We start from the raw sequence: 26,711 nt of genomic DNA, 5'->3' as shown, positions 1-26,711 counted from the left end.
GTAACTCCTGGGTTCAAACGTTTTTACTTAAGAAATTCATGCATAGAATTGATCAAGTGCAGATTGTTGCGCTGACAACCTTTGTAAAGCAGCTGCCACAGGTAATTTCTCAGGAAATTTAGGTTTTCCTGATGACAAAGTAACTAGCGACACCACTGTTAATAACTTACATGTGTAAGCATTTGAAAACTAACAACACTAGGTAATCATCAGTAAGTCTTAATAATAAAATTATATGTCTTAATAATATACGTAGGTTTTCAGGAGCCTAATACAGGAATATTTGAGCTATGATTTTGTTTCTTCTCTGATACAGAGTAATGTTCATCATCATTGGGTTCATCGTCGGAAACAGGATGGAAAATGCCATCACTGTGGAAAGGTATGTACATGCACTGCACTGTACTTATTGTTTACAGTTATGCATCATTGGTCTGAGAGAAAGTCTGTTTAAAAAAAAACATCCTGTTGATATTGAATTTAAGGTTCTCTTTTTAACAATTATTTGCCGAAGGCGAAGTGGTTATCGGTGAATATTCACTGATATAATCACTAAGTCGGAGGCGAATAATTGTTTTAGTATAAACACACAGGTGATGATTTCAAAAAAGAGAAAAAAAAAACATTTCAACGCGAAATCATCTTCACTTACAGTGGCAAAACGACTAATGGCAGCCATTTTGTCCGTTCAGGTGATTATCGGCTGATAATCTGAGATAGCGAGCCAATGAGAGCGCGCGATTTTGTGTAATCACCTGTGTATTTATACTAAATTAAATTACAATTTCCTTTGTGTGGGGCAATGGGAACAATTTTTTTCTTTAGAATGATTAGTCAATACACACTGAAGGTCTCTCTGCTAATTTATTATAACAGTTATTGCTTTTTAGCAGTAGTAATTGGGTTGTTTTTTCAACAGTCTTTCCAGCACAAGCTATCCTTTCAGAACAAGGTGTGTTTCATTTGGATTATTGGTCACCATTAGTTTGTGGTCATGTACATTATTTTACTCGTGATTTACTGCTTTTAGGTACATGTGTGTAAGAATTTAATAACTAAACTTTTACCTAACTGAGTTATGTTGTGGTTTCTGCATCATTGTTTAACCCCTTGACTCTTAAACCGCCCCCAATTGAGGAGTAAAATCATCTGGCGTTAGACAGAGTAAAATCTCACTCCCAGGAGTCAATGGGTTAATGAAGTAAGTTTTTAGAAGGGGCATACATGAGCTGCAAAACAATTCAAGTTCTTGAAATTATCAAGAATCAACTTTGTGGTTTCTAAGATATTTTGGTCATAGTTTTTTTTCTTTAAAGTGATTAATTTCAGGGGAAGGTAATTCACATTGGAAAACACATAGTCCTCCCCCTTTCCCCCTTCTTTTATTAGGTGGGGGGAGGGGGAAGGGAGGGAGGGCACGGATGGGTGCCAATGCAGTGTAATATGGTACCTGCAGAGGTACTTTTTAGCAGTATTTTTCTTTCATGTAGGTTTGTAAATCGATTTATCCAGATGTACTGCAAGTTTACATCTACATAATGTTTTGAAATTGTTACTGTGGCAGTAGTAGCTTTGGAAGAATTTTGCACCTTAATAAATGCTTTTTTATCTCTAACATTTTATTCGGGTGTAATAAAATGTAATTCAAAGTGCTGTATTGCTAATCCAGCAGTGGAAAGTATCCTTATAATAAACATCATTTTTTTAAACCTAGTTTGAAAAGAAAATTAATTACGTATGTGCACTGTACATGTACTTTGTGCAGCTAGCCTTTGTTGTGTACATTTATTCTTTCTTCATCAGGACTTTATTGCAATCAGCTGTTCATGGTGCAAAGCTGCAGTAAGTGGAATGTTTTATTTAAGTATTTGTGTTCAATATTGTGTGAATTGCCATTGCCTTCAGTAAAATGAAAGGTAATTGTGGAGAACAGCTCACGTCCACCAACTGTCAGTCAACTGTTGGCCAACTGACTGGGGGCTGACTGTTGGCCCACAGTCGGCCAACAGTTGGCCGAGAGTCGGCCAACTGTTGGCTGACAGTTGACCGACTATTAGCCCACAGTCGGCCAACAAACAGCCGACAGTTTTGGTCAAAATTGTTGGCCGACAGTCGACCATTTGTCGGCCGTTTGTTGACCGACTGTTGGGAAAATGTTGGTGACCTGTTGGTGAAGTGTCGGTAAGTTGTCGGCAACAACATTTCGTAATTATTGCGCTACTTATGACCAAAACCGCATTTGAAAGTTACACTGTGCACTGTATGGGAAACAGTAATGTCTAAAGTGCTGGGATAAATGGAAGACCTATCATAAGCACTACCAGGAAGATCAAAAATATAGAACGATCATGAAGGTCAACCGGTGTAGAAATACATGACATACTAAAACATCCCAGCTCGCAATGGATTATAGGGCGATTCAAAAAGGAAAATGTGCTAAAGTCGCTTCTCGTTTTCGTTTAGTAAGTAAAGATAAGTTATTTGCTGGATTTTTTTCTCCTTGTCGACTGCTGGTAACCTGTCAGTAATGTTCTCGTTTGATTTATGTCGGTAATCTGTTGGTAACCTGTTGGTAATCTGTTGGTAACCTGTCGGTAATCTGTTGGTAGCCTGTCCATTATCTGTTGGCCAACAGTCGACCGTCAATCGACCGACAGTCGGTGGATGTGAGCTGTTCTTCACAATTACCAAATGAAATGCAGAGAATGAACGTGAACATGGACGTGTTATTTAATGAGGTGACATTTAATATGAAAGGTGACCAAGATGCGGAGTGGCAACTGCTAACCTTTTTGTTTCAAAGGAATGAAGGTGAAAGCAAGTTACAACTTATCCAGATCTTTTAGTCACAAAAGTTCAGTCGCAAATGCAACTGTATTGGTTGCAATTTCAAGCCCTGTATAAGGAATGATTTTTTAGTGGCATACTGACATGGTATTGTTATTCTATAACTCATGTACAGTAAATTGTTTTGGACGAGAACAATAATGCTATGAAAGCCTGGGGGTACATTTATGTGTTCTGTATCTGATTGTAATCAAGTTTCACTTGCAAAGATAACAATTATAGTACATTGCACATGTATTATGATCTCTGTTGAATTAGTTTTTTATCCTCAGTTCAGGTCTCTGAGGCCTTCTGGGTCAAGAGATTAAAAAACAACAGTATGCACTTCGACCAGTTTTCAACTATAAGGCTTCTGCTTTAAGCTTGAAATTTGTCCAACAGAATTATTAAATTTTGTGGAACTCAACAAATCGAGACTTGACATTTTTAATGATAACAGTTAAATAGTGTGGTATGTTTCAAAAATATTTTCACAACCTTGTTAGTGATAAAATAATTATTATTTGTTTAATTAATAGTAATCTTCTATCACTCACAAGCTTTACCAATTTTCAGTATCACAGCAAAGTGGAGTGTTTCAAGATGACCAAAATAGATGAGATGTGTGATTTAGGTGTTCATGCCAATCAGATTGTTCCTCCATCATGGGTGGTTAAACTTCCACCAAAAAGAGTAAGTACTTTCTGTTCTTTTCTTTTTTATTTCTCTTTGTAATACAGGATGATGAACTTGATTATGCTCAAAGGCTTTATTTGTTTTTACAATCAAGTGATCAGTTTCCTGGTCGCTGATTTTAAAAGGAGCTGAAGTTAGCCATGTTTTGACACAACCTAACTGTTTTTCTCACGTAAGTGCCTGCTACAATCCAGGTGAAAAAGTTATTTTGGGATACCTATAATTATATAAACAATATAGAAAGTATTATTTTCCTGAAGTTGTTTTTGACAAGGAATGTCAACAAGAATGAGTTGCTGTGTGTCCTGAACATGATACCTCACCCGCCCACCACGTAATGCTAAGAGGCTCTGTTCCCTTGGCAACTGTAAATACCATAAGAGGGGTCAAGGGAGGTGTAGAATGACATGACAGGGTGTTGTCATTTGAGAAGTTATTGCGATAATTTTAGCCAAGGTTGCAGTTGGTCCGAGAACAGCATGATTTGGGAAAGAAGACTTCTGTGGAGTTGTCTATGATACATTATCGTAAGGAAATAATTGCCAGCCTGTCTGCCATTTATAGCAGATAACTTTAAGATGTAAGATCTGTTTTGGATACTGTAGAACAGATGACCCAAAAACACGGACCTCCAGTCCATGGATTACCCAAACAGACTACCCCAAAAATACTATTTCAAGTGAGTACTATTGGTCGTAAGCAGTATTACAACAATTAGTGCTAAGCCTAGACATCCATTTTAAACAGCGTTGGTCAACAGTATTTAAATCTAAGCACCCAGTTTAATAAGGTTAGTTTTCAATAATTGTTGTGATGGCCGATTACTTCGTGTACATGTAAGTAAAGTGAAACTGGTGCAACAATTATTAATGAAAGGTAACCTTTTTAAAATGGGTGCTTAGACTTAAATACTGTTGACCAAAGCTGTATTAAAATGGGTGTTTAGGCTTAGCACTAATTGTGACACTGCTTACAACCAATAGTACTCACTTGAAATAGTATTTTTAGGGTAGTCCGTTTGGGTAGTCCGTCGGGGTAGTCCATGGACCGGGGATCAGTGTTTTCAGGTCACCCCTGTAGGACTATGTGTTTGTTTTAGTTATTTTAATCAGGAGAGGGCAAAACTTAACCTCTCAGAGCTACATGTAAATAGATCCTTATTCTATGAATTTCTGATTCGAGGAGAGCACTCTCATCACATTGCCACCCTTCTTCTTACCCTTTTATTGTTTGAGTTGTTGGTCAATAGGTGTTAATGTTCAGTTAATTCCCATAGGCAAGAGGAACATCTTTTAAGAGGAATAGCCTAAAAAAGAAATCAATCAAGAGAAAATCCACAAAGGTTTGTCATGAAGTCTAAATGGAATTGCAAGTCTAAATGGAACTGGTTTACAGTAAAACCGGTTGTTCATTTGCACGCCACTTTGCAAGTTTGTGATGCAATGTTGGTGTTTTGATTGGCGGTTTGCTCTGAGGAAGTTGCGAGGTCAAATTTCAACTTGCTGTCAGCTGTTTACGTTCCCATACAGAGTCAGGTATTTGGACCCGTTCAAAACAACCTTGATCTCTAGTTTTACAATATAAATCTACGGCATAATACATGTAACTATACATGTACATTGGGTGGGATTCGTGAGGCTGAGCAAAAATTAATCTTAAATGACTAATCCACAATGTATTGCCAGTGTGATTGCCGTAAACGTCCATGTATAAGCTGCATGTTTAGATAAGCCGCACCCCGAATTTAGAGGCGCAGATTTTGGAAAAAAATGTAATACAATAAAGTTTGAAGTTCCAGTAACGTTATATTGCTATAAACCAACAAGGACAAACAATCAAGGTTTCACCATAAAGTTGAAATTCCTTCGATATTGAAACAAAACGAACGAATGCTTAGCAGCCAAGCTTTAAATGTGGGGGGGAGTCTGGGCCAGGGCCTGGGTATCATGACCACGTCTATAAAAGATGTACGCGCAATAGGCGAAAAAAATTCATGCAGAACAGAAGCTTGATAATGCAGTCGACAAATTTGCCGAGAAGGTGGTCAAGGACAATGAAACAGTTGGCCATTTCCCTCACTAGTACTCGCGAATTTTGTGGTATTTTATCGCATGTGGCGGAAAGATATGCGTGGAAGTGACTGGCCAAAGACGTCACTGCAAACAGTTGTGCGGGGGAATGGAGATTCCTTGTAGGTTGGTGTTTACTTGTTCGAGTAAAGCGAAAATTAATCGCTTGAAAGAACTCTTGGAGAGCAAGATTCGCCGAAGACACAAACGGCTCCTTTAGGAGCCACCACTTATTAAAAAGTCAATGAACAACAACAACATGTTCTCAGTTTCTTTTATGTTTCTTTACCGAGATCTTAAGAAGTTGTATGAATATTAGTTAAGATTTTTGATACTCCAAACACAGATTGCAAACCTTGAATTACTACTGAAATCACTAAACTGTTTGCACCCTGAAAAAAATGATCAATCGCATTTGAATTTCGACTTGCTCACATGACCATTTGGAGCGCCCCTATTTGTGACGTCTCATTCTTGATGTGAACAGACTGCGGCATGAGATGAAGGTGTACGAAGAGCAATGTGGTCACTGATGGTTGAGCAGAGGGGGCGATGTTTCAACAGAGTTCAACCTGGGACGTTTTAGAGATATAGGATAAAAGTACAAAATGAGTGGTCTTACAGTTTTGTCCTGCCTTCGATGTTCCACAACGACCAATAAGGACAAACGAGAAGAGATGTCAAGTGTTTTCTTTTACATTTATTTGCAACATTGCTGTACTTGAAATCGTTTTGATTACTAAATGAAAATAGTAACTGTTTATTTGTTCTCCACGATTGAAATTATGATAATTAAATTACTGTTATGTTGACGATTCATATAATTTTCGTTGAGAAGTTATCTTAGAATTGACGTCAACCAAAACAACAAGGGATAAAAACTCAACTTATCATTGGATTGAGACTTCAGTATTGATTCCAGTGAACAATTTGTCGATACTATACTGGTATTTATAAACCATACAATTTTGCTTTACGAGCATGAAATTTGAAACAACAAAGCATTACGTGTTTACAATGAACAGCCTCGCAAGCGTATGACATTTTTATTTTCTTCTTGGCCAAGTGCGCAAGTCTTTACACTACCTCAAAGTTACCGAAGGTCTGCTTTTTATCAGCAGTTGCACTAAATCTAGTTCTGGTTTTTTCAGCTTTTTTGGTTGAGCCTGAGCGTGTGACAATGGAATTAATTTTCGGTTGCATGTTTGACAAAGCTCGTCTTCCATATTTTTGAAACTGTTTTTGTACTGTAATCCTATGTCTCTTAAAACTTCCACGGTAGAACTCTGTTGAAACATCTCCCCCTCCGCTCAACCATCAGTGACCACACACCATTTCCAAATGGTGAAAAGTTCTTCATACACATTCTTCTCAAGCCGCGGTTTGTTTCTTTTATATGTTCCCACAGCCTCGCTCACATCAACAATGAGACGTCTCAAATTGGGGTGCTCCAAATGGGCATGTGAGCAAGTTGAAATTCAAATGTGATTGATCATGTTTTTTGGGGTGCAAACAGTTTAGTGATTTTGGTGGTATTGCAAGTTCTGTGAAAACTGTTCGTATTGTCTGAAATATGCCTTCGTCGACCTAAAACAAAACTCACAAGAATTAAATTCAGGACTGTAAGGGGGTTGAAATATCAATGAATGTAACAACACGATTTCTTAGCATTAAGCGCAATGGTGAAAGTCCATACAGCAACATCTCCATTCGCCATTACTGGATTTCATGCGTAAACGTTCTTCCAGAAATTAATCATTTCAAATTCAGGGCCTTCCAAAATATTAAGGTTATCAATTCCAAACCGACTATGGAGAAGGTTCGCAATGTAATTACAGTTTGAGGCATACCATTGGACTTCAACTGTGCATACGTTGGGAAATGTGAACCCTCAACTTGTTCGGAGCAAAGAGCCAATCAACAACGCAACATTGTGTGACAATATTGCAAAATGGCGTGCAAGCGAACAACCTGTTTCACTGTTATACACTAATACATTTACTGTTGGTGACTTAAAGCACACAAAAAAATTGATTACTCTGAGCTTTTGGGATCTCACAGAAGCTATGCATTTTTACATCTACCTGAGTGTGCTTCTACTTCAAGCTACTCCTGATTTTGCATGGTCCTGGTAACTACTGAAATTTTACTGAAATGTCATTATTGTGGTGAAGTTAAGGTATTTTTTTGTATTATATTGAATGGGACATTTGACCTGTGTTTATTTATGATAAAAATAATATCCTCTACGTAAATCCCATAATATACCTTGTTTACCCCCCAAAATTCTGCGTAGGCATTGTTTTCGATTTTCTCTTGCAGACAATAATTATGGAAAAATTTTCTGGGGTAAACAAGGTGTATTATGTGATTTGAGAAAATAGTGAATTATTATAAAACTGTAATGATGAATGTCATTTGCTGGAGATTTTTTTCAAGACTTATGAAGGTGTGAATAGTGGTGGAAAACAACTCCAACAGGCTTAATTGAGGACAGTGCCACCTAATAAAGACATTTTTCCCCTGGGTATGACCACGCAGAAATGAAAATAGGGTGTAAACATGCATTTTTCGGAGATAATCAGGTTTGTTTTTTGAAAGAGTGGACACTTTCTTTGCTTAAACAAAGACATAAGTTTTTTCACAGTTCTTATTGGTACAAACATTTACTAAGAGTTACAAAGCAATTTGATTTTAAAACGATTTTAAAAGTTAATTTTTTTTTTCAATGTTTTGTGGATTGATTTTTGCAATTTTGCTACTCTTCTTCCCCATGAATAAAGAAATCTGCACCTGTTTTCGTGTTGCACTCTGGGATATTCACTATGATGTCAAGTACACAAAGAAGGAAATTTTTTCACCTTTTGAGTGGTCTTTTTTCACCTTTTTTCGGTCTTGGTGGCAGCCGATCGTGCAGAACAAAACAATTATGCTCGCCTCATGCTTCATGTTAATATTTTGAACAATAATAATTATTGCCCTGAAAGTATTGATCCCAGCTGCTGTGTGGTTGTCTTCGAAGAATTTACTACACGTGGTTTTTTGCAATTTCAATGATAAATACATGTAGCTCAGTCTGTTTCATTGTTGAGTAGTGGACTTAATAAAGATGGCTCCATTGAAATATTTTGTTCTGAACAGTCCACTTTCTCGCTCCGATTGATCATTGTTGCTAGCTATTTTTCGATTATGATTTTTTTGGTCTTTTGCTACAAGTTACATTTGTTTTTCACTGGAACCAAATACATGTAAATCTAGCAAGGTATTTTGATGAAAAAAATATGAAAAATAATTTAACTTGAAAAATATAAAGTCAGTGCATGACAAAATGATTGCGTTATGCACAGAACACATGCAATAACAATAGGTGGCACCGTTCTTAAAGTGAATTCCTTTAGTTATGTGTTTTACACTATTGAAAACTTTGTATGTGTTATAACACATATAATATTTTTTGGCTGGAATGATTTCGAGCTCACTACACATCTTTTCTTCCTTCCTAGGAAAAGAAAGCATTTGTAGTGAGTATTGCTTTTCTTTGCTTGTTCACTTTCCTTTAACACGTTTCTGGTAAAGATAATTTTACTGACAAAGGAATCCTATTTTGGGAAATTTTAATGCATGTTGGTGATTTCAAAGTGGCTTTCAAACTAAGCTACTGTAATAATTTGTGACAAATGCTGCATTTCAGTTCTTTACCATAGGGATATTCTGTTTGGTCACCTAACTTCCTTGAGACCCAAATGTCCTAGATTTTCATTTTCTGTGATCTTCAATCATTTTGACAAGATGTGACCAATAATAAACCCAGTGTGTAGTGGTTGTCTTGTCCAGTGACCTGCCTTTAGTGAAACATAATTTATTAGTAACTTGCTTTTTAAATTTTTAGATCAAGCCTTCTGGTTCAGCTCAACGCAAGCCTCTACTTGTATTCATCAATCCGAAGAGTGGCGGTAATCAAGTAAGTTCCTCTTATTATTAAACATTGAATTTTATTTACTGTATAAACAACACTTTAAGACATCGTGGAATATCTAAATATTTTACAACGAGCAAGAAAAAAAGAGTTCTGACAATCTGGTTACTTTTAATGTACAGTTCAAATAGTTCAAATATCACCCATAAAATAGTTCAATGAGACACTTCACTAACTATTAACAATGGATTTCACGTTTGACAGGTGCTTTGCAAAGTTCGCTATAAATTCTCAAAGTTTGCTTTGAATTTGGGAATTTCATTACGTAACTGTCAATCAAATGCCAGACTTTAAAACGAACTTGGGAATTTCACGTCAAACTTTGTGGGAATGTGGTGAAGAAATTTCACCATAATTTACTCTCATTTGTTGTTTTGAAACAAGTGCCTTCACCGTGCAAGGAAAGGCAATTCCAAGTTTTGTTCAGCAGAAAATAATTACCGGTATTGAAAGAAGGACCTTCTCAAATACCGGTAGGACAGGAACTGAGACTTCTGAAACAAACCATTTCCAAAATTGTTGATATTTTCATTCCCAGAGGGAATATTGAAGACAACAAATGGAGAAATATCACTCGGTCAGCGCGTGCAAAATGATGTGAATATTTAAATGGTGTGTTGTAAAACTACCAATCCCAGCATTTACAGCAGTGAAATCCAAAACAAACTGGTAGAGAATAACATTTGGAACAGTGTTTCCCTGAAAATGTCCTGTGTGTGCATCGATCAGCCACAGCTTTTAAACGCAAGATCTTGGTTTCTATTCTTTCAAGAAAAACAGTGTTATTCCACAGGACTCACTTACTCTTGAAAGTGAAAGTATACTTTTCCATTATTTAGCAGCTTGGCGGACAACACATTTTTGTGATGAGTGTCCAGTGTTTATTCCCACGACGTTAGGCGCGAAATTCCCAATTGGACGGTTACGTAAGGAAATTCCCAAGTTCGAAGCGACCTTTTGAAATTTACAACTAACTTCGCAAATGGCCTGTCAAAAGTTTTGTGAAATCCACTATAAGTACTCTATGTGACTCAGCCCAGTCAAAATGTGCCGGCAGCTGGCTATTTGGCCGCCTACAACACAATATCTGCCCCTTACTTCGAATTCAAACTTTGTCAGACTTGTATTCAGGATGAGGTTGTTCGAGTTGTTGTTAATCACTACGTTTCGACTGCATGCTGCTAGCCTTCATCCTTTCTCAGGCTATCAGGTCTCTTCTACACTTCCAGTTCAAATTGTAACTAAAAAATACACCACGTAAACCCTAGCCGCACATGATCGCTTCTGCAGGAACGCGCTCGTTGCGTGGGAAAGTGCATGAGCCGAATGGATTGTCAGCGGTCATGGTTCTTGCAGGTACAAACAAGATGGGGTCCAAACGATCTCTTGACGTTGGCATAGGGACTCCGCAAATGTCTAAATTTTTTCGCATGGTATCAAGTATGTAGCCCTTGAAACCCATAGCTTTGCATTGAGATTATGTGTAGCTCAAATGATCTGAGGCGTTCAGTTTAACCGACTGTATAATATATTATGAGGCAACTTTCAGCAACTGAGTTTCTCACTTTCACAGTTGAGAAGTACTTGCTTGTACTATAGTTATCCTTTTTTCCAATAATGCTTCTGGCAGAATAATTATAACTTTAATTTGAAAACTGAAGGTCGTGTGGCCTCTGCTGCCTATTACTATAGCCAGCTTGCCTATTGCTCAAAAGATGTTTGACTGCATGGGCTGATGACTACATGTATGTCACATGTTCTCTTCCATTCTTGTGGCAAATTTATATATAGGCTATTAAATTGAATGAAGTTGTACTGTGGAATCTTAGGAACGAAAATAATGCAAAATTAATGTCAAGTAGAATTAATAATATTTCTTTTATATTTTTGAATTAACTTTACAAGCTCTCTTGGCTTGTGTAAAATCACTTTTAAAACAAGGTTAGTGAGGCACATAATCACAAAGACAAATTGTTATTTATTATGTACTGTATTACATGTACATTGTGGCTTCAATTTTTGCATCAATGTTGGCTGTTGTTTTAGCTTTTACATGTATGCTGAATAGTTTTCCTTGTTTACAGGGTGCAAAAATCATGCGCAAATTCCAGTGGCTGCTTAATCCAAGACAAGTCTTTGATCTTTCTGATGGTGGTCCCAAGTTGGGGTAGGTAATTTCATAATCATTCAGTATGTTCTCCCTACAGGGAGTATGTACTTGGAAGGTCTTGTATTGCGAAGATGTACTCTCTACCCTTAGTAAAGTGCACAAGTATTCGTGAAAATGAAACAACATCTTTAATCTCTGATACTTGTTTGCTTGCTTGTAGTTTTTGTTGTTCCACAAATTTACTGTTAAATACTAGGAAAGGTAAATGCAGTGTGGGTTATGTCCCATAAACCTTGAACAGGGCATAGCAAGGTTATAATGTTATTATATGATAGTTAAATTATTATTACTTTCAAAGGTTTGCATTTTTTTCGTTTCAATTTCAAATGTAAACGGTTAATTTTGTTCATATATGTCTTTTCCCATGTAATTATTTATGGTCCTCCCAGTTTGGAAAGTGTGAGTTCAAAACAAGTGATTTTTTTTTTTTTGGTTCCTCAAGTTTGACTTTATGAACATTCTTCCTGTTACAATGTAGGCGTTATGTTATTTTAAAAAGTGTTTTCTTTTTTCTTTTTTTTACTACTAATTATTTTTTATTTTAATCCTTTACTTTTTGATTTAGTCTTGAATTGTACAGAAAAGTTCCCAATCTCAGAATACTGGCTTGTGGAGGAGATGGAACTGTGAGTATGGCCATGCAAGCTCCTCCTTTTTCTTTCCCAGAAGTTAACAAAACGTTATTGTTTTTATGCTTTGTTGCACTATTAGTCTGTAAGAAGAAGAAAAAAAAAAGTCTGGGGATGAAGATGAGCATGCAAGTTTAATAAGCCAGAAACGTCGTTGCACTAGCCCAAGGCTATTGGATAGCCTTTTTGTCACGCCCTGTTTATAGTCTTCAGGTCATCTTCGTGGTACAATGGGTCTTTATATCACAGAGAGAAAGCTCAGTAGATGGCAATGTTCAACTTTACAATAAAGGTGTTAAACTGGCACTGTTATTGTAGTAATCAAACTTTCTCTTTGTCATTTGTTTCTGACTACGTTTGCAGGTTGGTTGGGTCCTCTCTGAACTTGACAAACATAAAATAACACCTCCACCCCCTGTGGCAGTTCTACCTTTGGGAACAGGCAATGACATGTCAAGGGTTCTTAACTGGGGAGGGGTAAGTATCAATAGTTCTTAATTTATTTGCACAGTACTGTTTGTTTACATGAACATTAACTTATTTTGTTGCTGTTTTTCGTTGTAGGGTTATACGGAGGAGCCATTGTCAAGAATTCTCATGCACATTGATGAGGGAAGTGTTGTACAGTTAGACAGGTAAGTTTTGAATCATAGACACCAACCCTTTTGGGGACACTTAGATTGATTAAATAATGGCTTATACTGGTTGAAATGAAATGCCATTAAATGTGAGGGAGTTTTTGAGTGGTTGCAGTCAGTTTTTTGTGGCGCAGTAGTGTGTTATGAATGTACTCTAGCACCAAAGGGTAGACAGGACTTGCAAGTCACAGCATAGAGCGTACGTGTACCCTCTGCATGTAGTGTGGTGTTCACACTTGCACATCACTACACGTAATTCATTTGTTTATCTTACAGGTAACTCATTGCTCTATCCTATACTTATTGCATGGTTCTCAAAATCCTTGAAAAAAGCAGCTCATCAAGAACTGAACAATTTAAAGTCTTTGAATTTTGCCCCAATACTCCGCAATTTAATGTTGTTGAGAACAGCTTGAAAAAAAAAGTGAATTGAATTATTTATTTTGTTTGACCCTTCTGGTTTCTCTGTTGAAAACGAATGCCAGTTTTGATATTTTCATGGGTGTTTTAGGCTCCATTGTGAAATACCCAATGCATTTGAACTTCTTACATTTTTAAATTATTGTGTGGAAAATCTAATACCACTGAAAACATGTTAACATTCGTTAAAAGACCTACCTTAGTCTTTTATGTGTGAAGGACAGTATTGGTCACTCTCTTCTTCTGAAATAAAAGTAATGTCATTACTCTATTACTTGTCCCTTTTCCAGATGGAATCTTGAAGTTTCTCTCAATGACGCAGGGGAAATTGATCCCTCTGATGAAACAGTTGATGAGGTGACTGTTGAACTTAAATAAAAATATGTTATTCACCAGCTGGAAGGTCCGTTTTGGGACAATGAAAGCAACGACTATTCTACCCTTATAGTTATATCATTACAAGAGATAATTTACATTAAATAGAATTAAATATATAAAAGGGTATTGGCCTCCTAACATAACTGAAAAGTGAAAGACCTGGGAAGCTGGCCAATTATGGTAAAGCCTCTTATATAAGCTTAAGTTATACGGAATAAGTTGCAGTCTTTTGGAATGGTTTTCGAGCTGGCTTTTTGGGCTTTGTCAAAGGGTTGTGTTAGAGGCTAGTTCTTCCAATTGGCTTCCCGTAGTCTCAGGGGTGCCACAAGGATCTATTCTTGGGCCTTTCTTATTTTTGCTTTATATAAATGACCTCTCTTAGTCTAGTGTGGTCTTCGCAGAGTCAACCCTCGCCTTGTTTGCAGGTGACTCCAATTGTTTCAGAAAAATAAGCACTTTAGAAGATGGCTTGAATTTCCAGCATTAACACTTGTTAAGATCTGCATTTCCTGCATAATCATAAACCAGGGCAGCAATATCTTTGAATTAGTAGGCACCGACCTTAATAACATGTAACTCTTTCCCCAATGAATTTATGAATGTTTGCCTTGTTTTCACTGATAGGGCTCTGGGATTGTCTCGCCTGTTGTGAAACAACAGTCAAACTCTGAACCAAAAATGCAGGTAAAACGTAAACTATATATGCAATCTGCTTGCCGAGATATCTGGATAAAATGAGGGAGGGGCCGGTTTGATTTCAAGGGTAGGATACATGTAAAAAATTAACACTTGGTTTTGGTTCAAAAGGCAGTGCACCTTAATTATTTAATTATACAAAAAAAAAAAAAAACAATTTTCGCTTAACACAATGTGGCTCTGTTCTCTTCCAATGCAATGAAGTCATCCAGTTTGAGTGCAAAATACTTTGAATGCAAAATACGCAACTATTTTTCTTAACGAAAGAAGAAAATTATCTGCGCGTTGTTCGTCCAAAATATGCCTCCTTTTTTTTATCTTCGCCAATGACTGCTGCTCTTGCATAGGCAGACACAGTCAGGCAATCAAGCTCCTTCCTTTTGCACCAAAAAAACGTGCTGATGAAGCACTGTTAATTCCCTCCCCCACCCCCCCCCCCCAAAAAAAAAAAAAAAAAAAGAAAAAAGAAAAAAAAGAACATTCCATTTGTGATGTCAGGAGACATGTCGGTAGCCAAAAAAAAAATCTAAAGGAGAACCTTGTCTCACTCCTTTGTCAGTGCGTCCAACCATAATGTGAACGTACACTGTATGGGCTCCTAAATGGAATTTGCACTAACAATCTTTCCAAAATGACGAAATGTTTCTCAGCCACGAGTTTTTCTAGTGTGTGTGAAATCCATTTTATTTTGCAGCTTCCACTGAATGTCATGAATAATTACTTCAGTCTTGGATTTGATGCTGAAGTTTGTTTAGAATTTCATGAATCTAGAGGTTTGTAGGATCATCGTCTTGACCATCCTTTAAGTTTTAGTTTAATTGTGTTTACTTGTTAACGATTTTGGCAGATATTGGCTTTGTGGAAGTTACCACACCAACTTCTTGGTTTTATTCGTAGGTAACTCATCGTTAATGTTTAATTGGACTTCGAGAACTGAAATGATGTAGTAATGGCGATGCGTAGAGTGAATGTGTCTTCCCAAGGGCACGTAGCAGTGCTTCAAGTTCTCATGTATTAGTTCCAAACACAAAATCTAGAGGTGTGAGGTGATTCCTTCTTGAGCCAAAATACTTGCTCCATCACACGCTGTGTCCTTCATTTTTCTGCATCAACCCAGAGACACCAACTAATAACATTATTATTCACTTGTCACTTGATGTTGTTGTTTCATTGTTCCTTTCAGAGGCAAATCCAGATAAATTCAACAATAGAATAAAGAATTTAATATTTTATGGAAAGGTGAGTCAAAGTAGTTTGAAAAACTCTGTTTGGTTAATGATGTTTTAGTTGAGGGCAAAAATTATATCTTAACGTCATGCTGAAACGCCAGAAAATGGCATTAGTTTTATAATTCCAATCACTAACTACCAACCCATGATGTTAGACGATACTTATTCTCAAATGAAGCAGCGCCGCACAGTCCCAGATTTAAGCCCGGATGCTTTTCGGGCTTCTTTTGCTACTGGTTAATGTTGCTAGCAACAGTGAGGAGTAAATCACGCCGTAAGTTCAGAATAATTACGTCTTTCTTACATAATTTCACAATCCTTTATTCACCTGGTTCGAGATACAGTGTAGACTGGCAATTGACAGGCTCTCAGATGTCTTGATAGCGCATATGGGAGATCAGGCAATAGGCAAACGCACTGTCGTGGGTTCGAGTCTCACTCATACCTGGCTTTTTGTAGGACCAGCAGTTGCATTGGAGCTATGACTTAGTGACTTATCCACCTTATCTGGTGCCAGAGACTCTGACCATGCATGTATCGAATGCAACTAAAAACCATTCAAGACATGCTAAATGGCAAACAAACCCAGAGCAAACTAACGCCAAACCACTTACTTCTTTTCTGTCAGTTGCATTGCCTTTAACTGAGTGAATTTGTAAACGTTTTGCTTGTCAAGTTAGTTCAAATAAGAGTCTGTTTTAATACCGATGTCATTTCTTTGCAGGCTAGCAGTGCTACTTTCCTACAAAGAAAAGCGCTTTATTTTTATTTATCCACGACTTTACAGGTGAAGTCTTTTTCCCTGAAGGTGGGAGATATTGTTGTTTTGCTTAATTCAGTTTCACATCTGGCTTGATTTCTTGCATGCTTATGTTGTTTTAATTCTTGTGTGTCGTGCTGGAGACTCGTGAAAGCCATGTTATCACTTGATGAGCGATATGATCTCACATACAATAGGTCTCTTGTTCCAATCCCTATTAAGTTTTTTTGTTCGTCATTACCCAAGGTACGTTTCTTTACGGAATGAATTGCGAATAAATTTATTGGAGCAGTCTTCCGTTGAGCGACTGGGTTTAGGAGGCCATATATCCAACGAATGTCATGGTCATATTTTTACGCTCAGTGATTGGCTTGGAAAATCTTGCGTCACTCCCGCATTCATTGAGAGACCAAAACAAAAAAAAAAACAGCTATAAGCTTTTTTCCTCAAGGTTAGCGCTGTTTGGACTTACATAGTCCATCAGAAATGAACGACGTAATAACCTCCAGGACAAAACAAGAACACAGCACACGCGAATTCTTGAATTTGTAATTTACAAATATGTTTTACCATTTCTTGCAGTGTGATGGGGTTGATCTCACGGAAAAACTTCGAGAGACCAAACCTGTGTGTCTGTTATTTGTAAATATTCCTTCGTAAGTACCGTCAAAATTGTTTGAAATTCTTTGCTACCCAGTATGGTCATCACCTAGAGGAATGAATCCTTTTTATATCTGACTTTGTGCTGTTAACTAAAGTATGTAATTATTTCAGGGGTTATGGCTCTGAAAGGCGAAAGCTTGGATTTTAACTTTTATTTTTACAGTAGTTAAGTGCCTCATTTGAACTTCAACATTAGTGTCGAAGACGCTACTTAAGGAAAACAAACAACGATTATTGAAGTATTATTTTACCTTCATTACTTTAAATATGTTTGGGTTGACGTTAGAATCACCTTTCAGTTTGTTCACCATGTACGAAAATTAGGCAGCGCACCAATGGTGTCACTCTTGCCCCCAGGGTTTTCTTGTTCTCGGGATTTCGAGTTGTGTTCACTGTATGTGTGTATGTAAAGGGATTTAGTTTGCACAATTTTCATGTGGAAACGTATAGAACACTGTAAAACGCTGGTAGGGTTCATAGTCTGGTCAAAGTAGTATTTTCTCGTGATCACTGTTTTATTGATTCACAGATATAGTGCTGGTACATCACCCTGGGGCCATCCGGGAAAAGACAGTGTAAGAATTTTTGTCATGTGTTTAATTATCGGTTCCTTTTTTGATAATTTTCTATGAATGCCTTGCCTGTCAACCACCCTGTTTCCTTCTCCCCGCAAACCGTTTTCTTTCAAATGAAAAACTGAGCAACATGATTTATAGTTGACTCTGAGATTTACTGGGTCATTCTCTTGCGCACGTCTTCCTTTTAAAAGTTTTTGTTTTTACCTACCGAAGTTTTACTTCACATGCACTTGTTCTTTTGTTCTTGATAAGTTGATCTTTCAGGGATATTTGCGTTTTCTTTCAGGATTTTCAGCCTCAAAGACTTGACGATGGTTATATGGAGGTGATAGCCCTGACAACAGGAACTTTAGTGAGTCGAAGTTGATCTCAGTTTTTCAGTTGGTAACACTTAGATACACATAGGGTTTCAAAGTGGCCGTTTGGACATCTATTGGACTATTCTTGCTTCGTAGTGCTACACTCATTTTATCCTGTCTCCGTTTGCTGAAGGCTGATCTCGCCGCATTTTGTGATTTTGATAGATCGAAAAGAAAGTATTAAGTAAAATAGTTTTGTTCCTTTTCAGGCCACAACCCGTGTTGGAGGGCATGGTGAAAGGCTAGCGCAGTGCAAAGAAGCTGTCTTGGTCACCAGCAAGTCATTAGCGATGCAGGTTGACGGAGGTACTGTCGGTTTAGAATAGGCGACACACGTAGTTAGTGGTATATACTCGATAGCTGGAGCGTGAAGCAAGTTACGTTACTGTTTGCCACAGACAGACACTGCGTGGGACTTAAGCAATGACGAGCACACACCTGCTTTGGCGAGAACGACGGAAAAAAATAAGTTTAATGACTAAAACAGTGGCTCTACACTCCTGGATTTGCTTTCGGTGTCCCGGATTCGAATCGCGAGGGGCGACTTTCATCGCGTTATGTTTGACTTAAACGATTTCTTTCAGTGCTCGTGGTTTTTAAGGGCGCGCATTTTGTTATTCCTGCGCAAAATGAAAAACAGTACATCTCAACAAGTTGCCCATATCGCCATCTCTCCACAGCCTACACGAGTCGGTGACTCATTTCCGATGACCTTTTATCGTAGCAGATGTACAGTAGCAGTTCCAACTTTAGAGAGGAAAAAGGGCCCCAGTAGGAAGAGACAGGCAAGCTTTAAAGTAATACCAGTTTTCTTAAACATAATTTTGGTTTAAATTGTTTCAGAACCCTGTAGGATGTATCCATCCCAGATACGAATTTCTCGGCGAAACCAGGCTAACATGTTGCAAAAAGTCAAGGTTTGTGAATCATAAGATATGATCAGTTTAAGACTATTATCACTTTGGTATATTGTATGTTTACTGATCTGCTTCTTATTAATTATATCTCTTAAACGTCTGGAATCCCCCTTGTCAAGAAATATGAGATAGGTGTATCACATCTCTTGTCCAGTTCATTTCACAGTCTGTTGTAGATGAAGTTCGTTTGCATACCTTCCTTTTGGAGGGATGTAAATTCGTATTAAGGGTAACGGCTGGCTTTGGCTTTTGGCAAACCATAAAAATTTTCTTGTTCTAGCTTAAAGATACAAAATTAGCTTCACTTAAGCAAGTTACATTGAGTTTTGACAAAACGCTTGAATTTCTCTTCTGTGATACAAACGTTTTTGTCTTTACAGAGGAGAACGATAGGAGCAAACTCCACAACCGGGTAAGCAAAGTGACTTTTTCTCTGCACAATCAAATCTCCCGTAAGCTAGTGGTCACCCTTGGAACTGAGCTGCTGTCAACGAACTGCAAAAAAGGGATCGCATAGACGTTCAATAGACTTTTTTTGCGCCATTGCAAACTAAATGAGGCAAACCAAACAGCAGGTGCAAGACAGTGAAAGGATTTCGATGGCGCACAACTTGTGTCATGTTTTGGATATCCCCTAAACTATTTGTGCCAAAGGCACTTAATTTTTCATATTATGTTTGTCCGGCTGTAACTGTTTCTTGTTAGTCCAGGGAAGTTTTACGACGAATCCGTGGAAAGGTAAAACACGAGTACACCCTTTCTGCTCATCCCATATGATACCTTATCTATAAAGTGAGAAATTCTCGGACTTCTATATTACCTTGTATTAAATTAAAGTTTTCTTTTAACTTACTTGACATCGGCGTCTTCTATTTTATTCACGTCTTCAATTAACCAGTAGCATGGATTGTTGTAATATTTTACAATTGCGTTTTGCTTGATCTCTTGGGTTCAGGAGTCTTCCCCTTGTTCAGAAACCATTGTAATTAACACACCTTTGTTCTCTTCTAGACCTGTTACTTGCCCTGAACCATTAAAGTTGCAGATCTACAGTGTTGGATTTAGAGAATATGACAAGCATTGTTACGATTTGTCGCAACTCAGAGAAGCATGTAAGTATAGGCAATCGCGCGCTGTGATTTGCACACTTCCAAGTTGACTTTCCTTCGGCTGTCTCGAATTTAATTTAAAACACTACTACTCAGTTTACATCGATACTCGCAAAGTCTTGCTACATGTGACTGTGAGTTGGTCAGAGTTAACATTAGTGGGGGTTACATGTAACTAAAAAGATGTCTAGAGTGGTTTCGGAAATCACTGTCAGAGGTTTGTTTAAACCTTGAAATAATGGTAGCTCTGGAATGGCTTTGTACGCCACCCATAATCGTTGCTTTAATCTGTTAGCAACCATACTTACTTGTTTGGTCACCGACAATTTGCCATGACTGTTAATTATCTTGCTCGACTGTCTAACTTTAAATGTAATCCAATTTGATTTAAGCAAATGAAATCTTTCTTTTTCAATTTACACAGCCAGACTTATCGCAACGACAACAATCGAGCCCGACTCCGACTTGGAGCAGGTGAGGGCCTGGGTCGAGCGGTTCAGAGAGGACGAGGAGGACGAGGTATGAAAGTTGTGATCTGTGTTTTTTTCTCTTCCTTTGTCTGTGTATAGTTCCTAAATTGGTCTTTTCATAAAAGAATGAAATGGTGCCTGAAGATTACTTCGAACAGGCAGATGGAAACTCAAGGAGAACTTAATGACCCACTTGCTCAAGGGGTTCCTTCACTTGTCTGGGTCTATTAATTAGTTATTTATTTAAAAAATACGGAAAAATACTGTATTTTTTGTCCCTAGACATCCTTTGAATCCTTCATTTGATTGAGTGGGTGCTTGCTTGTTGTTGGAGCACTCGCCTTCCACTTCTTCTATTATAAGTTCGATTCCCGGACCGGGCGTCATATATGGTCAAGTTTGTGGAATAGTCTTTTCCTATTTTCATGAAAGAGCCAACCTTTCAATTTGTGTAAGGTTATTTAATCTACGGCTTTCCCAATTGAAAGAGCTCTTGTGCTCGAAAATATGAGCTTCCATTCTTCAATCGTGTGATTATTATTTTTCGACTGTGCATGTCGGGTCTTCGATACTTCACTTTCAATCTGTGGATTTCATGCTGGTCCTGTGTAGAAAGTTACTGTTTGTCGTGGTTCAGTTTGCACTGTAATTGCGTCTTTTGTTTGGGCCTATTTAGAAAGCGCCCCTGTCAGATGATTGGTGCTTTTTGGACAGTAAGTATATTTTGATCCTTATCTGTGGTTTAATTCGCTTTTTCACCGTGGTACGTATGTCTTATATTGTCAAATGAGTTTTATCAAGAGTCCCCATCAGGGTCCGAAAAACTGCCTATTTTTAAACCTATTTTCGCGAGAAATTTTACCCCATTCAAACCCTTTGGGAATACATCATTTTGTTCCAGGTATGTCCCTATCATTAAATGTGAATGCTACATTATAATGCAAATACAATACACAAAGAATCTTACCCTGCGAGCAGAGACCCTTCGATCTTCCAAGATAAATCGGGAAGAGGAAGGGACCTCTGCCAACCGATTCGAATTTCGTTGGCGAGCTTGAGTTAAAAATTCAAATGAGTTCGGGTGTTAGTCACGCGTGACCAGCAATCGCAAAACCACAAAACCGAAAGAAACAGTCGGGATATTTTCGAACTATTCTGGCAAACGCACGACAACAAAGGAATCATTTTCTTAGTTCATACTTTTTATAGTGCCATTTCATTTTCTATTGAACAATTTATAGGTTTCTGGCAGACTAGATACAAAGGAAATACTCATGGGAATTTAGACTGCTAAAAAAAGTTAAATCCCGGGGAGATATAAATTGGGTTAGTCGATTTGGTCTTTTGTTTATTTTCCCGCAAAACTTGGTTTAAAAAAAGACACTTTTCTGACGCTGATGGGGACAAACATGATACCAGATTCTTACTCTAGGTAATGGACTCTTGGTTTTTCAATTAAATCCTCAAACACTGTTTGTGATTTGATTAAATAAAACAACATTTTAGAATTTTTTACAAGACATGTTTCGACATAAAGTAGCGGACATACTTCTGAAAGCACCGGACGTGACATTTTTAGCCGAAGGCCCGAGCTACCTAGGGTTTTTAAAATTGATCAAAATCTGTAGGCCAGTTTATCCGAAACATCAGTTTTTTTGAAACATTTCTAAATTTTTTTTCAACAGCGGAATTTTTTTTTAAATTTCAAAGACAAACGTTTTAAATTGATATAAACTAACATGCAAAACAATGAAAACATTTGCAGTCCGGAAGCAGAGATATAAACGAGTAAAGTTGCAAAATCAGGAAAACTGATTCGAGTCTGTGCGCGAATGAAGGTACATGCCAAATTTTCGTGGTTTTTTCTGAATAGCAGATGTCTGTTTATATTCCATATATATAAGAATTATAAGAAAGGTGAGAGAAATCAGCGGTATTTGTTTCCGGGGACCCATTTTGAATCGTGAGCTGACGCGAGCAACTTTTAGAATTGCGTGTGTGGCTTACGCACGCGTGCGCAGCTGGAAACCCTTTCGAGCCTCCTTAAACCATCAGCTTTTGTAAGCCTTGATCTTAGGTAATTTCTTTCAAACAGCTAAGAAGCTGTTCGTTAAAAATGTGAGAACATCCTATTTGAAAGTCTTCATTCTTGTTTTCTCATAGCCACTTACCCTGACCGAGTTTATCGCGTGGACGTAGCTCAGGTATGCTGTTGTGTTCTTAATAATATACACGAAAAAAATTCAGCGCGTTGGTTGGCTTAGAGCACGTCAATTAATCCCAAACAGAGTGCAGAAAAGTGAAGTAGTGCAGAAAGTTGAAATTTTTGCATTGATAGTCAATCAAATGCGAGCACTGGATGGGGCAACTCATGGCGTAGTTTTTGCGTGATTGACCATCTGGAATTTTTTCACGTATATTATTAATCACCTTGCGAGCAGAGCCTCTCTAAAACTCAGTAGAGGGCGAGCAAGAGAGGCTCTGCAGAAATCGTGTCAAGTCTTCTCAGTAAGTCGCTGCAGCCCAAGTTTCTGGGCTAGTCACTCCGGTCAAACCTGTTTAGGGAGCACACGCATCATATTTTTGACAAGGCGAAGGTCAAAATCGAGCCTTCAGTACGAAAATCGATATGGCGTCTAGGAGTACGATCGAGCCTTGTCCAGGATTGAAACTGTCCCCAATTGGAAGCAACGACTTGCGCATACTCAACAAGGGCTTAACACGATTTCTGCAGAGTCCTTTCTTTCTCGTCGAGTATAGAAAGGCTCTGCTAGCAGGGTGATTATTAATAAGTAATCACAAGATTTTTCTCGTGCAATTCGAAATATATAAGCACTTGTAATTTTTTTCAGAGACTACAAATTGCACTCGCCCGAATTTTGTACGTCTTTGAAAAACATTTAGTCGTGTGTATTTATTCCAAATCGCACTAGAAATTATGCGATTACCTACGCTAACCTTCCGCAATCGCATGTCATCTTATTTTGTCTATCCTTTTTCTTCAGGAGAAAATCTACAATGTGGTGGATATTCTAGAAGATGGGATCTTTATTGTCGACCTAAAAGACGACAAGCTAAAGTAAGGAACCATTTGCGATGTATTTTTTCGATGTTAATCTTTACTTAGAGACAATCTTGTGTGCTGCAAAACAGAATTCAAACCCATTCATGATTGCCTTTGCTAGCTCGGTTGATCTACAACTGAGATTCGTTGGAGCTCGACCGTTAAAATAGGTTTATTTGACAATTTTCCTGGTTTATTGCGAAAACAAAACGTGAAAGACAAAACTAATTGCTGGTTTTCACTCACGTGATCAACAGCCATGTTTTTCAACGAAAACAAAAGGAAGCGTTTGCATAAAAATAGAGTTAAATTCCCGGAGGATTTGATCGGGGCACCAACATGGCCGCCTTTTCTTTGTTTTGGGCACCAACATGGCGGTCGTGACGTCATGTGAAAACCGAGAATTAAACAACTAAAAAGCCAAATTCTTTTAAGGTTTTTCTTGCTGTTTCGCTATTTGACTTCCCGAGACTAGATCTGCGTCTGCAATCCTGGAGAAAATTGTTTAGACATTGTAAACTTCCTCATCCATATGGAAAAAAACTTTACTTGCATCACGCAGACCTCAAAATTTCGTCTCCACCAAACCCAACCCCCCCCCCCCCCCCCCAAGACAATGTTGAGACACGGATGGGTAATTCGTCCTGAACAAGATTGCCATGGGTAGGGTGGGGTTGGGTGCGGGAGGGGACATTGTTGTCGTTTTAGTTATGGTCGGTTTTCTTCGGGATTGTAGCATCCATTTGGGGTGAAGGGGGTAGGTCGTCAAAAGCCATCATTATCAGTCCTTTTTGCGCCATGGGACGCATAAGGCCGTGTAAAGCCAGGGGCAGAGGTTTATTTCTGTACTATTGGGTGCTTCTCTCGTAAGTCTTATCAGCCTTCTCAGGGTTGAAAGGAACTCCTCTTGGTGTGCTGAAGCATTAGGAATCTGCACATTTGGTCTGGCTTTGTGCCCTCTTGTTCGACTATTTGCCCAAGTTTCCATTCGAATGTCTCAACCAGTCAAGCCCAAGCAAAACACATCATTCATGTCGCAACTCTACATAGGCGTCACAAAGTGTTCCCTTAAACCCAAGCTGTTCGATTGCAGTTTGGGTTAGGATTGCATTTACTGTGAAACTTTGTGACAGTTACACGAAACTGCTTGACTCGCAGTATGCAGGCGTGTTGGATGATTCTCCAAAATTATTGCATTTGAGTTTTGATTAGTCCATTTGATTGTCCTACCCTGCGAGCAGAGTCTCTTTCGATCTTCCTAGATAAGTCGGGAAGAGGAAATTATTTGGATGAGCGGCAAATCAAACAATGTGGAGGCGGCGAGCAGAGTCTACTTTCCTCTTCCCGAATTATCTAGGAAGATCGAAAGACACTCTGCTCGCAGGGTAGATTGTCCTGGCTCTAGTGATGATCACCGTTTTCTTTCTAAGGTGATACAACACCTAACTGAAATCTCGTTAATTAACCCAATGACCCCTGGGAGCGAGACTTGACAGATATTACGCTGTCTAACGTCAGACAGAATTTACTCTGTCAACTGGGGGCTTCCAAAGGCGTTTGAGTCAAAAACTACATCCCCTCCATTAGTAAGTGTTTACGGTTCATTGTTTCATCGATTGCTTATTTATTTTACTATATTTAACAGGGTTCAGTGTTAGACTGAACATAATGAAACTTGTGTGTAACATCTTACTTATATTCGTAAAAAACACAACAAAAGGTTCGTAGCTTATGATTTCCTTGTAGGCCGTTTGTGACTAGCTTTGCGGCTTTCATCCACTCAACCCATTGCAATCTTTGAATGTAAACGTGAGCTTTACTGGTGTTTTGTGTGGCGTTCACGCAGTAAAATCGCAGACCTGTGACTGATTGTATTCGCGTTACGCCTTTCTTGTAGAACACCACCAAACAACACGTGCGGCGGTAAAGGTCCTGTTCAGCTCAAGAGACCGCTTTCTGTTCCTGGATATGCTCTTTCCAGGCCATCATTACTGAATGGCAACCGCTCAGCGATTACCTTACCTCCACCCTCTCGGCAAAATACTTCTGTTGGATCCAGTCCTCCGGAGAGCGTGGAAGATATTGTAGAAAGTGCCAATATGACGCCCTTTGCCAGGTAAACGATCAATCTTTGGGTTTTGTTGGTGGTCATGTCCTCGAGTCGTCTCCAACACTCAAGGTTATGCTTCGCTAAAAACTAACCCCAGCGATTCTTTTTTGCTAACACGAAACAAAGGTATCTGTTAGCCTTTATTTACTGTCTGACAAAAACAATCACTACATGTATGTCAAGAAAAACGTCTCACAAAGCAACATTGCGCAAAATACCTTGGATAAGTTTAGTAGCTGTATTCAGGCTTCGATTCTTCACTCAGCTTAGATTTGCCGTGTACTTCAGTATACCACCTACTGGATATTATGTTTATTTCTACAAATCGGGGTATCAAACGCCCTTGTATATGTGTGTAAGTGCACTACACATTATGTCACCGGGTTGTAAGAGTATAAGAGTGTAAGTCCGTGGTGGCAATAGGCCCGCAGCGCGTGCATAACTCAGGAAAATAAACAGGTCTGTGGAAACGTGCTTGAGTTTCGACAAATGAGCCCCAAAATCGGCAAGAATTTGTGACGAATAATAAAGCAGCTGCTTTTTCCAAAACGATGGAATTACCTGGTGATAAATAACCTGATCTACGAGAGTAAATTTTTGACTTTGTTGAAACAATGGTCAACCTCAAGAGTTGGGCGATTGTGATCTTTGTTGAATTTGCACATTTGTTGTCAAACTTTATAACACTTGAAAGAAAAAAAAGCGAATTAACTAAAACAAAACCCCGGTGCCTTGCCTTCATTTTGACTCAGATGCATCCTTTTTTTCGCGAGTTGTTTGTAAACACGCAAGGTAACTTGATCATGGCGGCCGCTGAATTCGACGTTACTTTTGATTTTGCAATTTACTTGTGCAGCCAAAAGTACAACCGAAAAATTGAATGTAGCAAAAATCTCCCAAAATGTTTTTCGCTGATGGTAACTTTTTATATTTGCGATTAAAAATGTATGTTGT

General features: G+C 38.3%; 1 protein-coding gene across 1 annotated transcript in view; it reads left to right on the top strand.

Moving 5' to 3' along the window:
* Positions 1–26,711, top strand: part of LOC138007193 (diacylglycerol kinase zeta-like) — a 47,386-nt gene that overhangs the window by 11,618 nt on the left and 9,057 nt on the right. Inside the window, exons 7-34 of the mRNA XM_068853969.1 lie at positions 317–382; positions 920–952; positions 1,804–1,842; positions 3,403–3,519; positions 4,799–4,864; positions 9,095–9,112; positions 9,481–9,552; positions 11,652–11,734; positions 12,303–12,363; positions 12,730–12,843; positions 12,931–13,001; positions 13,715–13,781; positions 14,427–14,486; positions 15,193–15,271; positions 15,682–15,737; positions 16,452–16,514; positions 17,070–17,143; positions 17,680–17,725; positions 18,015–18,080; positions 18,297–18,393; positions 18,931–19,004; positions 19,385–19,416; positions 20,016–20,116; positions 20,538–20,632; positions 21,260–21,296; positions 22,747–22,787; positions 23,589–23,662; positions 25,545–25,763. Of these exons, the coding sequence (XP_068710070.1) occupies positions 317–382; positions 920–952; positions 1,804–1,842; positions 3,403–3,519; positions 4,799–4,864; positions 9,095–9,112; positions 9,481–9,552; positions 11,652–11,734; positions 12,303–12,363; positions 12,730–12,843; positions 12,931–13,001; positions 13,715–13,781; positions 14,427–14,486; positions 15,193–15,271; positions 15,682–15,737; positions 16,452–16,514; positions 17,070–17,143; positions 17,680–17,725; positions 18,015–18,080; positions 18,297–18,393; positions 18,931–19,004; positions 19,385–19,416; positions 20,016–20,116; positions 20,538–20,632; positions 21,260–21,296; positions 22,747–22,787; positions 23,589–23,662; positions 25,545–25,763 (2,021 nt within the window). The remainder of the gene's footprint in view (positions 1–316; positions 383–919; positions 953–1,803; positions 1,843–3,402; positions 3,520–4,798; positions 4,865–9,094; positions 9,113–9,480; positions 9,553–11,651; positions 11,735–12,302; positions 12,364–12,729; positions 12,844–12,930; positions 13,002–13,714; positions 13,782–14,426; positions 14,487–15,192; positions 15,272–15,681; positions 15,738–16,451; positions 16,515–17,069; positions 17,144–17,679; positions 17,726–18,014; positions 18,081–18,296; positions 18,394–18,930; positions 19,005–19,384; positions 19,417–20,015; positions 20,117–20,537; positions 20,633–21,259; positions 21,297–22,746; positions 22,788–23,588; positions 23,663–25,544; positions 25,764–26,711) is intronic.

The sequence above is a fragment of the Montipora foliosa genome, chromosome 6 (genome assembly GCF_036669935.1).
Source record: "Montipora foliosa isolate CH-2021 chromosome 6, ASM3666993v2, whole genome shotgun sequence".
NCBI classification, from domain to species: domain Eukaryota; kingdom Metazoa; phylum Cnidaria; class Anthozoa; order Scleractinia; family Acroporidae; genus Montipora; species Montipora foliosa.
This window is presented reverse-complemented; position numbering and strand designations above follow the sequence as displayed.